At 35.6% G+C, this 18,334-nt stretch overlaps 1 protein-coding gene across 2 annotated transcripts; it reads left to right on the top strand.

Annotated features, from left to right (window-relative positions):
• Positions 1–7,775: 7,775 nt before the first annotated feature.
• LOC117613914 (uncharacterized protein sll0005) lies at positions 7,776–17,766 on the top strand. 2 transcript variants are annotated; one of them, XM_034342528.1, is made up of 13 exons: positions 7,776–8,201; positions 8,522–8,671; positions 9,666–9,836; positions 10,273–10,416; positions 12,645–12,750; positions 12,874–13,022; positions 13,161–13,286; positions 13,694–13,837; positions 14,063–14,150; positions 15,037–15,410; positions 16,336–16,647; positions 16,972–17,202; positions 17,331–17,766. In XM_034342528.1, the coding sequence occupies exons 1-13, from the start codon at positions 7,896–7,898 to the stop codon at positions 17,463–17,465; spliced, it is 2,436 nt and encodes an 811-aa protein (XP_034198419.1). In that variant the 5' UTR covers positions 7,776–7,895; the 3' UTR covers positions 17,466–17,766. The 2 variants fall into 2 exon arrangements, with proteins under 2 accessions (XP_034198419.1, XP_034198420.1); XM_034342529.1 differs by lacking the exon at positions 9,666–9,836 and having other exon boundaries at positions 7,795–8,201.
• Positions 17,767–18,334: the final 568 nt, after the last annotated feature.

An 18,334-nucleotide genomic window follows, 5' to 3' on the forward strand; every position in this document is an offset into this window, starting at 1 on the left:
ATATTCTGTTCTTTTTAACTGACTAAATATATACACGCTTATTTTATATTAACATTGTTTTTTCTATATAATGGGAGGGAGGAATTGAACAAAAAATTTCGGTGCAAAAATAAATGATATTAACCGCATGAATTACAAATTCTTTACATGTTAATATTGTTTTGCAATAACCATATCAACAAAAACATAAAAATATGAGAGGAAGGTGCTTGGTGGGATGGGAAAAGCAAGGAATGAAGAGGAGACGAGCTTAGGGTTTGGGAGAAGTCAAGGGGGTTTTGGAGGAAGACGAATACAACTCATTAGGGTTTAGGAATAAGTCGCAGAGACTTTTTTGGTTTTTTGTGTTGTTTTCACCTCTTCTTTTGTGAGAGTTTTTCACTTCTTCTTTGTGAAAGCTTTACACCTCTACTTTGTGAGAGTTTTATTTGTATTGTTATGGCTTAGTTTTTTTTAGCTTTAGCTTTATCTTTATCTTTTTTTGTTTTGAGTTTGCACTCTTAGTTGGGATACCTATGCCAGAGTTTCTTCGATCATCAGTGAATTTCATCAAAAGATGATATACCTAGTCGGGGTACGTAATGAACCGTACCCCTCAAAATGCATTTAGTATATAAGATATAAACGAATAAGAAAAAACAACAATAAATAAACATGTAATGCAAAAACAAAATAAAACTATTTAAGTTGCACCCTTCGAGACTTGAAAGACTTAAATCACTAATTATTGTTTCAATTGGCTATTTGATTACGTGGTTTTTTTCCTTGTTTTTTGTCAAGCCTACATGATATTTAAAAGTTAAAAAAAAATTCCGTATGCCCATACAGCCCACTACATGCATCCGTTCCAGGGTGTCATTTTTGTTTCGATGAAGGAATAAATTTTTTGGATAAAAGCAAAATATATATATATAAGTTATTAAATTCAAGTTATTTCTTTGGTCCTATGAAAATTTGAATAATAAGGATTTTATTTATAATTTAAAAAAAAAACAATATAATTTTTTTGTTCTGTACATATCAAACTTGCAGTGTCTCACAAATGTTGGTAATACTATGAATCTTGCAGAGACGACGATGAGGACGAAATCGCGGTGGGTGGTATGCGAATCAACAAACCACTTGTCAAACCTTGGAGCTTATAGACAAAATATATAAGGAAAATGATGACAAGGTCACAAGCTAGGACATTATAGTAAATTTGACAGAAAGTGATACATTTTAATGGTCTACCCTGGTGGCTGAGTCCAGGTTCCATTATTCTAATATGGTGGGCTACTTGCATTGCATGCTAAAATATCATATCCTACAGCAATATATAATAGATTAAAATCACCATTTAAGAAACCTATGCTTTGCCCTCATCTTCTTTTTTTCATTGTTTCTAATAATGCCCTTCATCTCTAATTAATCATATATCATTTTTGCTGAATTATTAGGTTTCATGTTAATTTTTGATCTTTTAATGAATGACTATAATTTTTTAAAAAGAGATGCCGAAGGGGTTGTGCATGCATTACTTAATTACATTCGAGATCTGTTATGACGGTTTCTCTCATACTGTCGAAATTTCGTAAGAGAAAGACAAGTTAAATCATTCAACTACAATGTCAGTGGAGCCACAAAGAATAATAGCATACTAACATCAACTCTTGAAATTTTTTTATTTCCGCTGATGATGTTATTGATTTTTATAGTAAGTTTAATGTCATGCTATCATCGTTTTCAGTCTTGTTTATTTCTTTTATTAAAAAAAATGGAAAATAAATTATACAAGTCACTTGAACATGGGGAAATGCATGTAATTTTTTCTTTAAATGCAGTATGCATGTAAATTTATAAGTGGTCCTTGTCTACTATTGGTACATTATTACCTTCCTTCTTAGGAAGATTACAAGTACATATGTACGCTGCAATGCCCTACGTGCATATATGGATTTTCATCATTAAAAAAGCCAAAATGACTGCAAAGAACTTTGTCTGTCCCCTGCATACCTACCTTACCCACCCAACCGACTTATTTGGCTTTATCTTATATGTTTATTAAAGGAATTTTTAATATTCATTGAAGGAGATTTTGAGTTCAACCGACACTTGTTTATTGAAAAAACACATGAAATAATTTTTTCAATACAAGAAAGCGGATCCTTATGGTTAAATGTTCCCCAGTAGATGTTCGACTTCGGCACTTCAAAGTGGGAGTTTTTATTTATTTTTAACATGACAATTACAACAACTTATTTCAATATCAAACGACCATTATTTTGATTCTTTTGAGTCTATGGTTAAGTGTTTTGGGGTTAGAATTTGAATTGGAATGATAAATACAAACCCAAGACGATGTAGTTTTAACATAAACAAAATAATGTAGCAGAAAACAGTAATAAAAATTCAAGTAGTGTACATGTGGGTTAAGTCAATTGATTAGGACAGTGAGTTCGTCTTTTTGCATTTAAGTTTGAGTCTCATTCTCCGTAAATTAATATAATTTAGAGTAATTTAGACTATGCGATTTATGACTATCTATACAGAGAGTAAAGTCAGATGATATTGGTCGAGAATGACCGGCGGAGGATTCCATTTCTCAATCAAATATGATAGTCAGCAGCACCCTATGCCTGACTGATTCTGTGAGTGAGAAGTGAGCCCCATATGTTTCATTGTTAATCAAGTTTTAACTCAATACAACAGTCAATATTTCACTCTTCTTAATATAATTAAACGAAAAACCGAAATTAGTTTCAAAGATACTGATCATGATATTTTAACTCAATCATGCAAATGTTGACTTGTTCTTCTTTTTCACATTTTTATATATTAGTTGACAGATTTATTTATTTTTTTGTCTTATTAGCTGACAGATTATGAGAGGCAGGCAGGCAGGCTTACTTTGAAAAAGCAAATGCCAATCTGTGGAAGCACTAACCAAACAAAAATGAAAGAAACCCTTGTGATTGTCACACTAATATATATATATATATATATATATATATATTTATATTTATATAATTAATTAAGTATTAAGTAGTGGACGATTTAAGGAATCAAATAAGTATACTAGCCTTATTGATGTATGGTTTTAAATACAAAATAAATATGTTTTCTTATTATTTAATTTAAAACATATACATCTTGAAGGAAAATGCTTGCTAAGATATGTGATGTGGGATTGGATTGATGTGAAAGCGCACACGGATTGGAGTTGGAGAACTCCATACAAAGTATATTCTGCAGATTCTTTCTTTTGAAACTTCATTAGCAAAACAGAGGAAACCAAATAGAACCAGACAAGCCATTTTCTCATCCAATGTTTCTATCTTTCATTTTCTTTACATTTTGAAAAGATGAAGTTTTGATTAAAATGTGACAATTCTTGACATATATGAATAGAAACCGAATGGAAGTCAATAGGTATGTATATATGCATAGACACAAACTTAAAATGATACAATGGCCAGATTCATGCCAAACATGAAAAATTGCATATCAACATTTCCCCTAGGTCCACGACATATGAATTACTACATGGTCCAATTGATAATGTTTACTTACTAGGAATGGAGGAAGCCATAAATCATGAAACTTAGATGGAAGAATCACGGAATTAGAATTCTTATGCATCAGTAAACATATGGGAAGTTAAGAATAAGACCCGTGTATTAGTAAACTAAGAAAAAAACAGGAATTCAAATCATTCCAAACTCATTCCTAATAAGTTTTAGAAGATCATCATGTACGCTAACTAACTTCACGGTACAGAATTTTGGTTGTTTTCATATACAATTTACGTACGTAGTATCCATGGCCACAGTTGGCCAAAGTCTAAAACTAACAACCACACGTCAGTCAAATGCTCAAGTTAGGGAATTGAAACGTCCGACGTCAAACAGTACATAATTGACTGAACTTTTTCTTCTCCTCCTACTTAGGTGAGTGAGGTGAAGAGGTGAAGCAAGCATATATAATTTGACCAGACTTTATTTGTGTGAAACTAATACTTAAAAGCAGAGGTAGGTAAAGCTAAACGACTTGCAAGTTTGTACAAACATAGAGGTGAGAGATTTGTACAACAAGCTAAGGGTTTCATTTTCGTGTCGTGGTCGGCGACTGAGAGAGGTTGCTCTAGCTTGCATCACCAGGCGTACACGAGACCCATATGGGATTTTTTTTTGGACTTTTTTATAAAATCTTTTGCGTGGAGCCATACCCATATGGGATATTTGATCCCTGCTGTACTTGTAATTCTTTTCTTTTTTGGGGTCAATTACTGTTGTATTATAAAGAAAACAATAAAAAGAAATGTTATTTTATGTCATGGTTGCTTCAACTAATTAGTTGTCCACGTTTTCTATTTCATAATCATTCCATAGGTTAAACAGGTTCAACTAATGCCAGCACTCGACCTTCCAAACAAATTGCAATTTGTTGCCATCAATTGTTAATATTAATTAGCAGATTTGTTCCCTATGTTGTATAGTTGACCTATTTCGATTTAATTACGTTCAATTACTTTACCCTGCTTCTCTCGAAATTCGTGACGAACCCTGATTCCCATTCGGTATCTAATCGATGCTAAACCCACTTACCAAAAAGTCCTTTTAGCCCTAATTTAACTTCAGAGGGACTTCGACTTCTGCCTAAATTTCGACAAAGTCTCTCATGTAATTGGAACAATTCCCCATTTACAGTACCTGCAAACAAGCACCAGAACAAACCCAACTTCCAGCATGCACAAGGTAAAGGTATGCACAACAGTTAAGACTAATCAAATGGGCTTCACACCCTTTACTCAAACTCAAAATGCGCAAACAGAGCAACTAAAGATGAAGTTTACAATCCGGGGAAAAGGAAAGTAAAGGAAGATGAGGGAGGAATTCATACATTAAGGAAAGCGGTAATGTAGATGGGTTGAGATTTTTCGTTTTTAAAAATTTTTAGATTATTATTATTATTATTATTATTGTGTTTTGAATATTTTAGTTTAAATAGTAAGTTGCATGAAGGACACGTGACTTTTTAGACAAAAAAGTAGATTGAATGTGATAAAATCTAATGGCATGGTTGAAATTAGCTTTTTGTTTTTCTTCAATGACTAAATTGACTGATTTTTTAATAAATGGAGTTAAAACGACTCGGGGTTAAGTAACGCTCGAAAACCCAACTAGGTAGCGAAAGCCACGTAGGTGGTTAACGCCTGGGCTGATGGGCTGGGGAACGAAGTCGTTTAAGTGAAATGACAACTGGTAACTCATTCTCATATCATCTTTCCTTGGTCCAAATTAAAATAAGCGTTCAAGTGCTGAGCAGGGCCGGCCCAATAATAGCCCAGAACCCAAATGCTTACGAGAAGTCAGGAAAGCAAAATTCTATTTCTTCTTGGCCTTGTTTGGATTGGATTATGTTTTTCTTTGGTTGGAACTTGGAATGTGATATTTGGATTTCTCGGTGCTTTCGGATCATGTGGTGGTTGGGACTTGGGAGTAAGGTATTAAATATCGGTTGTTTAATGACGAAAAAAATCGGTTGTTTCGGAAAGGTATTAAATATCGGTCCTTTGGGACAATGTGGTGGTTGGAACTTTGGGAGGAATTATGATATAGGGTAGGGAGGGATGCAAAATCCAAACACAGAGCTTTATTAAAAGGTAGGGCAAGAAGAGGTTGTTGGCCCCTTACCTAAGCCATTCCCTGTATTCCTTTCTCGCGTTACTCTTATTCACTCTTTTAAGATGATGAAGCTATTTACAGTAGAGTTTTAAATTTTGGTCGATCAATTTAAAAATTCTAACTTCGTCGTTGTATTGTATGTAACACGCAAGTTCACATCATAAAAGCAGTTTGAAAATTTGAAATTCTCAACCTAACTAACTAGCATTGACAAGTGAGGTTTGCATTAACTTGAGTGTTGGCGATTGTAATACCTTATTGTTATTTTGAGTCCAACATATAAAGAATTGGCCGAAATCTAGGTATATATATGTTTGTTTCGGATGCTCCGATGCATGCAGACCGCAGTGAATAAGCATATGCATGGCCTTCTTCCAATTGGCTTGCCTTGAAACTGTACTAGCTATGGCTTGTCCTTCATTGATTCATTTCGAAAATAGCGGTTCCATTTTTATGTGTATCTAATTTGTGATAATTAACCCTGGTTGTTCTGCTTAGTTGAAATATTCAAGTATTAATTTCTTATTATTATGAATGAAAATGAGTTTACTTATTCTTATTTTCTAGCTTAGCTAGCCTGCAGTAGCGCTTGCTCCGCGTGCAGACGGCAGTGAATAAGCATATGCATGGCCTTCTTCCAATTGGCTTGTCTTGAAATTGTACTAGCTAGTGCTTGTCCTTCATTGATTCATTTCGAAAACAGCGGTTCCATTTTTATGTGCTAAATATTACTATTAATATGTATCTACTTAGGAACAGATTCTGATCATCATTTAATTTGGTGCATATAATTAAGGACTAAATAATAATATGTGGAAGCTGAAGATAGCCGAGGGAGGACCCCGGTTGTCCACCGTAAATAATCACATTGGTCGACAACATTGGGAGTTTGATCCTGATGCCGGAACACCAGAAGAGCGAGCACAAGTCGAAAGACTTGGTGACGAGTTTAAGAAAAACCGGTTTCAAGTCAAACAAAGTGCTGATCTTTTGATCAGAATGCAGGTATGTTTTTCATTTGTAATTTATGTAATCTTTTTAATGTTATCTTTGATGTGAAATTAAATTTCTCTCTCTCGACGAATTCCAGCTCCAAGGGCTGTGAAGGTGAAGGAAACAGAGGAGATAACAGAGGAAGCAGTGACAAGTACACTGAGAAGGGCTCTCAACTTCATTTCTTCCATTCAAGCCCATGATCGTCATTGGCCTGCTGAATCTGCTGGTCCCTTGTTTTTCATTCAACCTTTGGTACTATTTCTTACTTCTCCAACTCCTTATAAGCCCTTGCTAGATTTCTCAACTTCTAATGTGGGGCATTTTTACTTTCACATCCTCACAACGTTAACTTTGCCTTGCTCGCACACATATTTGTATTATGGAAATCATGAACATTTAATTCTCTTCGCCTCGACCCTGGTGCCTCTGTGGTGGCAACTAATTTCATAGGTAGATTTTAAAGTTCTGCTTGCTTGTTTGAGTTTTACTATTTACGATGGAAAAAGAAAGATTTTTTCTGGTGGAAGATATACTGAAAGAGGTGTTGCTTTATCATTTATTAGATAAAATTACTAAAATGTTCATACCATATCATCAACTTAATGATTTTTTTGAAAAAAATTAACGGAATAAGGTAGGATGAGACATGAAATATATATAAGGGAAATTGAGTCGGTTGAAAGTTTACAGGTGAAAATGAGATGATGAACAAAGCACAAGTAGAGCATATCAATAGCCTAAAAATAATTTAGTAAATTTAGGTTTTAGACATAAAAATACTTTCACTTTTGGAAAAAGCCAAAATTTTTCTAAAAAAGACAAAAAAAACTCCTCAACTTTCAAACCAAAGACATGCAAATGCAAAAGATTCTTGAGGAAATGCAAAAATAATAAAGGTATTTTTGTTCATTTTAGCTTCTTTTAAAAATATTTCTGTCTCTTTTAACCTTTTTCAAAATGTCCCAAATAATTTCAAGCGACAAGAAAATTCCACGTCAAAAGAAACTCAGAGTTGATCACACTAACTGGCACAGCTTCCCTTGCTTGGGATCGTGCCACGTCTTCCTCCAACGGCCAGTAGAAATTAGTCCCTCCCTCCCAACCATAACCATGTGTTGATTTCTGCTCAGCTCCACAGTCTCTCTCTCTCTCTCTCTCTCTCTCTCTCTCTCTCTCTCAGTTTCTCTCTCTAAAGAAAAAAGGGTAAAGCCAGGGGTCTTACGGCTCCGCTAGATGGACGCAGCGCCACAGCTCGTCTGCAGCGGAATCTGCGAACCCCTTCGTCGCATCTCCATTTCCAAACATTCCTTCTCCAACGCTAGAATTCGGTTTCCCAAACGAATTAACCGCGTTTTGGCGGTTGCCACTGAGCCCAAACCCGCTCCCTCCGGGCCGCCAAGCACCACCAATGCCTCCTCGCAGACTCCGCCAGTCAATGGAGTTGTTTTTAACGGATCAAAACCGAAATCTCCTTTGCCTAACACCGTCAATGGCTCCTCGAGGTCTCCGACATCAAAACCTATCAATGGAGTTTCCACGGTGAACTGGATATTTAATAAAATCTTTGTCTTTGGTCTTTTGTCACTCTGATTTTTTTTCCTTGCTTGAATTGGTTTTTTGTTGCATTCAAATAGCTGTTTGTGAAAGTCAATCATTGGTGTTACTGTTACTGCTTGGAAGTCATTTTAGATTGGTGATGGTTATGTTTGAATCTAGAAACTACAACCTTTGTCTACTACCAGCGCTAAGGTTTAGAGGCTTAACTGACGAATTGGGAGGTTGCTGATTTCATTTTTGATAGATTGCTTGATGCCATTTTGTTCTTTTACTCATAGATGGTTGGTTTTGGAAAATGGCAGAGAATTGGAGATGTTTCAAAGGAAATAAAAAGAGTGAGGGCCCAGATGGAGGAAAACGAAGACTTGGCAATACTCATGAGAGGTCTCCGGGGACAAAATTTAAAGGATTCACAGTTCGCTGAAGATGATGTTGAGCTTCGCCTTGTTGAGGTATATTATAAATACTAAGCCTTGGTGTCCTTTTTACTAAAAAACATCATATTCTAGAAGTGGTGGTGAAAAAGTTGTAAGAAGAATGCAACAATTGGGGAAGGGAAATCAAATGCTTTCCCATGTTTGGTAAGTCCAGACATGGGAAATCGTTGCCTTGCACATGGGAAAGTAGGGGGGAAAGTGAAGCCCTCCTCCCCACTTGGGTTTTGTTTTCCTTCTCAAGAGAAAGTTTGGGAAAATGAGCCAGCATTAAATACACATTTTTCATGAACATATTATCCCCATTAACAATTTAGAATTACAATATAGCATTAAATGCATTCTTTTTTTATTTGATTTCATATGGGTATAATTGAAAAATTAAACAAACTTTGTTTTACATTCCTACACAAACCAAACATGTGAAAGGAAATAAAGTTGTATTTCTTGATTACTTTCCCAAGATTACCAAACATGGGAAAGGAATCTCCGTTTCCCATCCCTTGGGAAATGACATGGGAAGTGATTTCCCCTCAAATCCGTTCCATGAACCAAACGGGGGTAATGGGTTAAATAGTAATAAAAAATTGTTAATTTCTATTTGATAACTAATAATCTGAGAAGTTCTGCAGCCAAGTCTTACTTTCTCTCTTGGGTGGATGAGTTTGGAACTACATGAGTGTCAAGCACTGGTAAAATGGAATATAAAAACCGGTTCTTAATGTGTGTTAACATTTTGAAGTCTTTGAAGGGGTTAGTAAACTTTTATTGTAGATGCCATTGTGTAAATAAATGAGATAATAAGATGCAATTCATTTGGAGTAGCATCCTTCCAGTAAAAATTAAGTGACAACAGCTTACTACGAATGGATGTATATCACTTTTGTGTTCCTTAATGCTCTTTCCAATTGAAGCCATAAAAAACCAAAGCATTCTATTTTCGAACTTGGTATAGCTGATGTACTGGTACATGTTGGTTTTTTATGCTATGTAATTTTTTTTGCATCCATAGGTAGACGAAAGCAGTGAATTTTTGCCCTTGGTATATGATCCTGATAGTATCTCTGCTTATTGGGGAAAACGGCCACGTGCTGTTTTGACACGTATAACCCAATTACTCTCTGTTGCTGGGGGTTTTCTCTCGCATCTCGTGTGGGATATTATAAACAAGACGGTCAAGGAGGTGAGTCTTTTTGGCCCCACTTTTGAGATATTGGTACTTGCCTACGATCATTTGAGAGAGTTAAACAATTTAAGAACATACACTGATTGGGAAATTATTAGTCTGTAGAAGTGGTACCTTTTCTTTCTTAATTTCTAATTTGTTGGACTTTCTTGCTCACTTTCCTGCTCAAATGGTTTTCCTTTATCCTTCAAAATAGATGTAACAGTGTATAAGAGGCACAATGCCTCTATGTTCTTCCTATCAACAAAATGTTTCCACAAATGAAGTGTGTTGTTTCCTCGCCTTTTTGGTTCCTTGTGTAAAATTGTAGTTGGTCTTGTTCCTTTGAAACATGCGTGTTGAGGTTGAAATTTGGACTGTTGTGGTGCATGTTCAATCTTCAAATGCACTCATGATTTTTTTTCCTAATGATTTATCACTTTCTCTTAATCAGAATGAGGTTGCTAGAGCCATTGAATTAAGAGAAATTGTAACCTCTTTGGGTCCTGCATATATCAAACTTGGGCAAGCATTGAGCATTCGACCAGATGTACTATCACCAGCTGCAATGACTGAACTACAAAAGCTTTGTGATAAGGTAAAGTCATTGGTTCTTATACCTCTTGAATAATAGGAGTTGTCATTGTTACATATTACAAAGTTTCTGTGCAATACCTGTATAAGCCCTTTTGAAAATGGGGAGGGAGGGAAGGAGAGGAAGGGGGAGAAAGAGAGAGAAGGGCGAGGTGGCTAGGTGTGGTGGATATGATGCACAACATCATTTAATCCACAAAATATATTCATTTATACCATGAATACCCTTGTGACAAGTACAATGTTAACATAGTAGAGTCAGCCTTTGTATGCCTATGTGGCATGTGATACATTCGGTGTAATGTTTAAGAGAATGTCATGTGAGATCTGTGTCAGTGAGGATAATTATTAGATGAAATATAATATTTAGGGCATATAAATGATAGAATAGAAGCTAAAACTCTAAGAACAAGAGGGTGATAACTTGGTTCTTTAGTTGTTAGAGATAAAACATACATTGAAACTTTTTCAATTATATTAGGCCCTGCTTTATTCTCCTGTGTTATGAGGTCAGAGCAGGAGATTAAGATTCCTTGCATTTGAAGCTTTCTGGATCATAGAATCATTGTGATTTTCTTTGAAACGAAACTTCTTGACCTAAATTTGAAAGAAACATTCATCTAATAGTAATACTTTAAGTATGCTTTCATAGCATGTGAAAATATGGTGTGTATTGTTGTTGAAAAACCTAGGTCTTAGTCTCATTCATATGAAGCTGTTAAATTCAGTCCTTATGACTTCGCCATGCCCCTTCTACATCCTTTAGGGTCCATTTGGATGGAAGGATTCCTAATTTAAGGATTTAAGTGACATTATAAAGTTAAATTGTAAGATTTGACGACTACAATCCATGTATGCCAATATTTGAATAAGAATGAAATGAAGAAAACAAATGGATTTCAAATGACTCCTTGCATATAGTCATTTCAAATCCATTCCAAATGTATTGTATCTAGTCATTTCAAATACATTTAATCTAAATTTTTCTAGTTTTTTTTTAAATAGCAAATTTAGCTTTATTGTCAAATTCAAATCCTTTCTTTCAAATACCTCAATCCAAATGGAGCCTTATCTAACTTCTTTGTATGTGAAGGCACCACCTGTCGTAAATATCACAGAATTTAGTGTTGGATAATTGTTCTTAGATTTATCATTTGTTAAGAAGTAAACATAGTATAGTTATGATTTGATTCAATCTCTTAATGCTTTTCCATTGCACAATGTATTAAGTTTTCCATGAATTTGGCATATTGCAAGACTCTGTTTGAAGGTGACAACACTGCATGCTCTGGCTCTTCTTCTTCTTCTTCTTCTTCTTCTTCTTCTTGTATGAATAAAAAATCTGTTTTATGCAACCTACGTATAACCTCTGCTGTCTTCAAATATAGTTGAAAATTTCTGTGTTTACAAGGATATCTGATGTAGAACAGCCCGTAGGTTTAGAGTAAACAGCCCGTAAGTTTAGAGTAAACGCTTGAGCAATAGAACAGAGAAGAAATAAGGGATCGAGGAGAAGAATTAGAGATCGAAGAGACGAAGGGAAAGGGAAGGAATCAGAGAGTTTAAAGTAAGGAAATTTATCATTAATCAAGTCTGCCTTAAAAGATTACAAACAACTCTATTTATAGAGGCAAAACCCTTTTTAATCTAGGAAAAGGATAAGTAAACAGAAATAGGAAAGCAAATTAACTAATAAGAGATCCTTTTAACAAGAAGGAATCTTTAAGAAATAGGAAAGCAAATTAACTAATAAGAGATCCTTTTAACAAGAAGGAATCTTTAAGAATTAGGAAAACAAATTGACTAATAAGAGATAGGAAAACTAATCCAAGTAGAATTAGGAAAACTAATAATATGCATTCTGCATCAATATCATCAATTTATCATTTTATGATCTAAGGCAGGTTAAAAGAGCCACACCAACTATGCACTACATACACTCTGATTAGGTTCATCTTACTGAATTCTGAAAAAACTTTCTAAAACTTTTGTTATTTATTACTTTAACAGCACTCCCAAACTTTAATATATCAGCTTGATGCGGCAGAAACTCTTTGATATGGCTGTGTAAACTCTTTTATGTTTGAAAACAGCTCCTAGATATTTGTGCGTGAGGGATTTGAGTAATGATGCACATTATACATAAAGGTAGACTAGGATGGCAATTTCATTATATATACAGTTCATGTTATCTTTGTCATAGCTGATATGTCCATTTGATGATATGTGAAGGTTCCTTCATTTCCAGATGATATAGCTATGGCTCTGATTGAGGAGGAGCTTGGTCAGCCATGGCCTAACATCTACTCTGAGCTTTCTTCTTCTCCAATTGCTGCTGGTAAGAATCATGATAAATATTTAAACAAGAAGCTTTTTTCTCCAGTCTTTTTATCAACAACGTGTAGCTTCTGAAGTTCTGTGCTCTTATAGAATTTATCTTCTTGTGGAAAATCTGTGGCAGCATCTCTTGGGCAAGTATATAAGGGACGGCTGAGAGAAAATGGAGATATTGTGGCTGTTAAAGTGCAGAGGCCTTTTGTTCTTGAAACAGTAACTGTTGATTTGTTTGTCATACGAAACTTGGGTTTGGTTCTCCGGAAGTTTCCTCAGGTACATCTCTAGACACGTGGAGTTGTTGCTTCTTTTTTAGACTTCCTAACTTGCTTTCTAAGGGATGAATATCATGGATAAGTGATTTCTTCCCCTTCCCTCTCTCCTTTTCCTCTCACCCTTCCCTTATCTTTCCAGATCTCTATAGATGTAGTTGGATTAGTTGATGAATGGGCAGCTCGATTTTTTGAAGAGCTGGATTATGTTAATGAGGGTGAAAATGGAACACTCTTTGCTGAAATGATGAGGAAAGACCTTCCACAGGTGAGTGCAACAAGTTCTAACATCACTTTTGGTATATCTGTAGAAGTTCTTGTTTGATTCAAACCCCAACCCCACCTCCTCCCTCCCAACACATGCACTCACACAATTAACACACAATCTTTATTCTAATCTTAAAATCAAACTTAACACTTAATTTTAAATGCTATCTGGTCTAGATAAGTAGTACGACTTTCTCCCTTGAAGGGTGGAATTGTAGTCTCTGTATATTTGTGCACTTGATCTTGACTAAAACTGGAAATAGCTGGCTGTAGAACCCTTTAAATTGTGACAAATGTTTGAGATACTTTCCCGGATGTGATTAGACATTAACTGTGATCTCAGCACGTTTCCAAACAGAAATTAACATGAGAGCATATGTAATACTGATTATGATTCATGTTTTCCAGGTAGTTGTACCTAAAACCTACCAGAAATATACTTCAAGAAAGGTTCTTACTACAGGATGGGTAGATGGAGAGAAGTTATCACAGAGTACTGAAAGTGATGTTGGAGAACTAGTTAATGTTGGAGTCATATGCTACCTGAAGCAGGTAAAGTACTATTAGTAGACTTGGTGCTGTTGTAATTCCTGAAGGCATATTAAATTTTAGAGATAGGTGTTGCTTTTCTGGTGATCTCTTTTCCACTTTTGTGATTAGTTTTGCGTATGTAAATGCAAAGTCTACTCTTTCTTGTTTGGGCCAATTGAATTTCAAGGATACTTAGTGCCTTTAATGACTGCAAACCACGGTTTTTAACTTGTCATCTTTCTGCAGTTGCTTGATACTGGATTTTTTCATGCTGATCCTCATCCTGGGAATATGATTCGTACTCCAGATGGGAAGCTTGCCATACTTGATTTTGGTAATATTCTACTCATTACAGTACTTGCTGAAAGGTCATGTTTCCACTTGTTTAGAAACATAATTTTGTGAAAATTGGTTTCATATGCTTCTGTGCACTATGTTTAACTTTTAAAAGTGCAAAAAAACAACAAAACAACAAAAAAGATTAAAGAATATACTTATGTCACCTATCACTAAATAGAAAAAACATTAAATACAATAAAAGATAATACACCACGTTTCTTCCATTCAGTGGAGTTTCCTCACCTCCAGGTTATCAGGATTTCATCTAACTTAAATAATAGTCAGATACACTCTTAAGTCAAAGTACACCAAACACTACTACTGTTAACCTTAATGTGGGTATCCTATTAAGATGAATTTTGAAACTTGGACCTATTCATTTAAAGACAATGACATGAGAAAAGTTAAAGCATGTCGAGTGAAATTCTCAAGTCAGGTTCATTAAGTCTTCAAATTGACGTCATGAACTAGCAGGAAAATAGACATGGGACAATCTTAACAAAATCTGAAAAGATAGATTCAGAAATATCCTCCGTGCCTATATTTCTCCCGAAAATGTAGCTTCCAGACCTAACATGAGCATATGTTTCTTTAGCAAAGCCTTGCAATTTGTGACAGTGATTGCTATTAGGTATGCTTTTTCTTCAGTTCATCATGAGTGGTTGGTTACGTATCTTGATATTAGACATAGCACTCCAAATGTACTGGCAGTCTCACGCATTTTTGTGCCTTTTGAGCATAACTCTAAGGATAACCCGTTTTGCCTCCTTGACATTGTCCTAGCTTGAGTACTCCAAAAAAATGTTAAACTGAGTGTTTATAATTTCTTCTTGTTGTCGAGCACAAATCACCTTCTCTAAATTTCACTTTTTTGGTAATAGGTCTTGTTACTAAATTAAGTGATGATCAGAAGTATGGAATGATTGAGGCAATTGCTCACCTTATTCATCGTGATTATGGAGCCATAGTCAAAGACTTTGTTAAACTTGAATTTATTTCAGAGGGGGTTAATCTAGAACCTATTTTGCCTGTTCTGGCCAAGGTTTTTGATCAGGCTCTTGAAGGTGGAGGAGCAAAAAATATCAACTTCCAGGAGTTGGCATCAGATTTGGCTCAAATCACATTTGACTATCCATTTAGGATACCCCCTTATTTTGCTCTTATAATTAGGGCAATTGGGGTCCTGGAAGGCATAGCTTTAGTAGGAAATCCCGATTTTGCCATTGTGGACGAGGCCTATCCGTATATTGCCCAGGTATCCATATTCTTTCATGTATCTGATTCTTTTTATACATTAACTTTAGTATCACATGGGTATTAAATCTGCTAATGCTGGTGTAAATCTTTTTTGGTTCGTAATTCATTTAATTATCCCTTCCATATTTGAATACGAGCCTATGCAATAAGTGAATGTTAGTTGGACGATGTGATCAAAATTGCTGACATCGTCAACCTAAGAAGGTTAGTGGAATATTGTCTACGAAATTTGGTGATTGACTTGTAACTGGTAAAATAAATGAATACGTACATAAGCAAAAATTATGGGATACCTGAACTTACTAGTTGTGTTTCTTTTATCCTCAAGGTTTCAGTATTTTCAAAAATTTATGAGATGATTTTAATGATTAAAAAATTTCTCATTGTACCAACTACATTGTCCTGTGGATTGAAGAGAGAAAAAAAAAAAAAAAAAGGACACTACAATGTCTTCTGCTACTTTGAGATAGTTGCTGATGGCATTTTCACACACATGGAATCAGAATGAGAATGAATCCGAAATAGTCGTTCCCATTTAAGTGTCTAGGGACGTAGGTTCTTTAAGGGTGTTTTTAGTATTATCAAGAAATGTTAGGGTAATTTGGGTGAAGTTGGTTCCTGATGGACCCATTCCCATTCCCAAATCACCACGACTTTTAATTCCCTCAGTCAGTACAAGTAAACATGGAATCACCTGGAATGGGAATGATTCCCATAACAGGTTAGTAGGTATGTCAAGGTTGTGTTTCTTTAACGGTAATGAACCAGTTATTCTTTAGTCAAATTTGTAGAAAGAAATCCTAAATGGTTACACGCTTTAGCTGCAACATGCGTTTCTTATCTCTTTTGTGTTTTGCTCATGAAATGCTCCGTCTTTGTCTGATTAGAAATTCCCTGTTTCTTACTTTTCATTTCACTGTCAGAGGCTCCTGACTGATGAATCCCCAAGGCTAAGGAGTGCTTTACGTTACACAATATATGGGAAATCTGGAGTTTTTGATGCGGAGAGATTTATTGATGTCATGCAAGCCTTTGAAACTTTCATAACAGCTGCTAAAAGTGGAGGTGGAGAGGAATTGAGTGGTGATATGGCAGAACTTGGTATTCTGCAAGGTCAAACAGAGAATGCCTTCCCTGGGTTTCTGTCAAATGGGCCACCAGTACAAACAAGGGCGGCTTTAGCATTTTTACTGTCTGACAAAGGGAACTTTTTCAGAGAATTTCTTCTGGATGAGGTACTTCTAGAAGTTATAGAATTAATGAAATATCATTTAATTAGCTTCCTATCCTTCAAGTGCAAAGGCTATTGTCACTAGTTGGAAATTGATTGCAGAGTTGTTTCTCTTTTCGTTTGCCTCATTTGTTTGTCTTCCTGCCCTAAAAGATATGGGGCTTTCCTATTCTGTCTAGCTGCACTTATTTTCCTTTTGGAGTTAAAAGCTTTCTAAGTGTGCATATCTAGTGAGCCTTGTGCATGGCTTGGAATCAGAATTCAGTTGGCATAGAATGTTTTAAAGCATGCTAAATGTTTTAACTAGTGTCTTTTACATGCGAAGCAGATTGTTAAGGGCATTGATGCAGTTACAAGGGAACAATTGGTTCGTGTTATGGCAATTCTTGGTTTTGGTAATGCTACCCCAGTTTTCAGCATGGTTCCTGCTTTTGGGCTATTCAAGCCAGCAGGACTTCTACCAACAATCACACAGGAGGATAGAGTTATATTGAACAATGTCCAAACAATACTCGAGTTCCTGACTGCAGGAAGTTCCCTATCACAAACATCAAATCAGGTACTTACAAGCTTTATGCTGAGACTTGTGATTTTAAAATTCTTGAAAGCTTGTGGCGTATGATGTTCCTTCAAGATACTAATTTTTGTCATCTGCTGTGTTTATGCGGTTGTGGGGGACATCTACAGGGTTTTAATGTGTCTCAGGTTATCCAAGAGCTTCTTCCAGTTTTGCCCAGCATCTCTTCCAAAGTGCTCCCTGAAGTGCTCAGTCGATTATCTTCACGGGTATTAGCACGTGTGATTCGAGATACAATTTGGTAACAAACTTTTTGTACCTACCTACTTGAACCCCCTCAATCGTGCATATATTGAGAAGTATCATACACTAGTCAAATGTCTAATCTAACCTTGTCTTAGCCTCTTAGGTGCATTTCTTATGCTCAACAGTTGCCAAGCAACCCCCATTGTTGTATATAATATTTTTTTAAAGAAACGAACGCAAACTGAAAGTCTGGTTCCTTTCCAGAAGCCAAGGGCTATGTTTTTTATTTGATAGTTGAAAAGAAAAAGGTAAAAGTTGAATGAAATCAATTCAAGATTTTTTTTAAAGCAAGTTTTTTAATTGGGGAGTTCAATTGTCATTAGATCTGAAATATTAGCTACCTAATATGGGCTCCTACTTCATAGACACTGCTGGCTATTCACTCTGTTTGAACTTGGAAGGCAGCAAGATGCCAACATGTACACTAGCTACATGCCCTTCAAGATATTGATCGCATCAATCTCCGAGATGGGCACACTACTTACGGTAAAAGCGTACAAGTAAATTTATTCCGTGTCGGGGGGAAAATTTTCAATGTCATTGTGTTATTGGCCGGGAATAGCAAATAGTACTATCCCCATTACAAGAACGGAATAAATTTCTTATTTCAGTGATGGGGAGTTACTAGACTAGGCCTTTTCAATGGAAGGCAAAATTGTGATGTTAAACGAAATGTCTTCTTCCGGTAAACAATGCACTGTTTATGTTGGTGATAAAGGTCCTTTATGCCATAATGTACACATATCAAGATCAAATTGAAAGATGCCATGTTATAAGCTTCCAAATTCCTTCAGTACAGATTTCTTGCATTAGAATATATACCAATGCACTGATAAAAAGGAGGGGGAAAAGCCATTTCAATTCTGGT

This window comes from Prunus dulcis, chromosome 1 (genome assembly GCF_902201215.1).
Source record: "Prunus dulcis chromosome 1, ALMONDv2, whole genome shotgun sequence".
Taxonomy (NCBI): Eukaryota; Viridiplantae; Streptophyta; class Magnoliopsida; order Rosales; family Rosaceae; genus Prunus; species Prunus dulcis.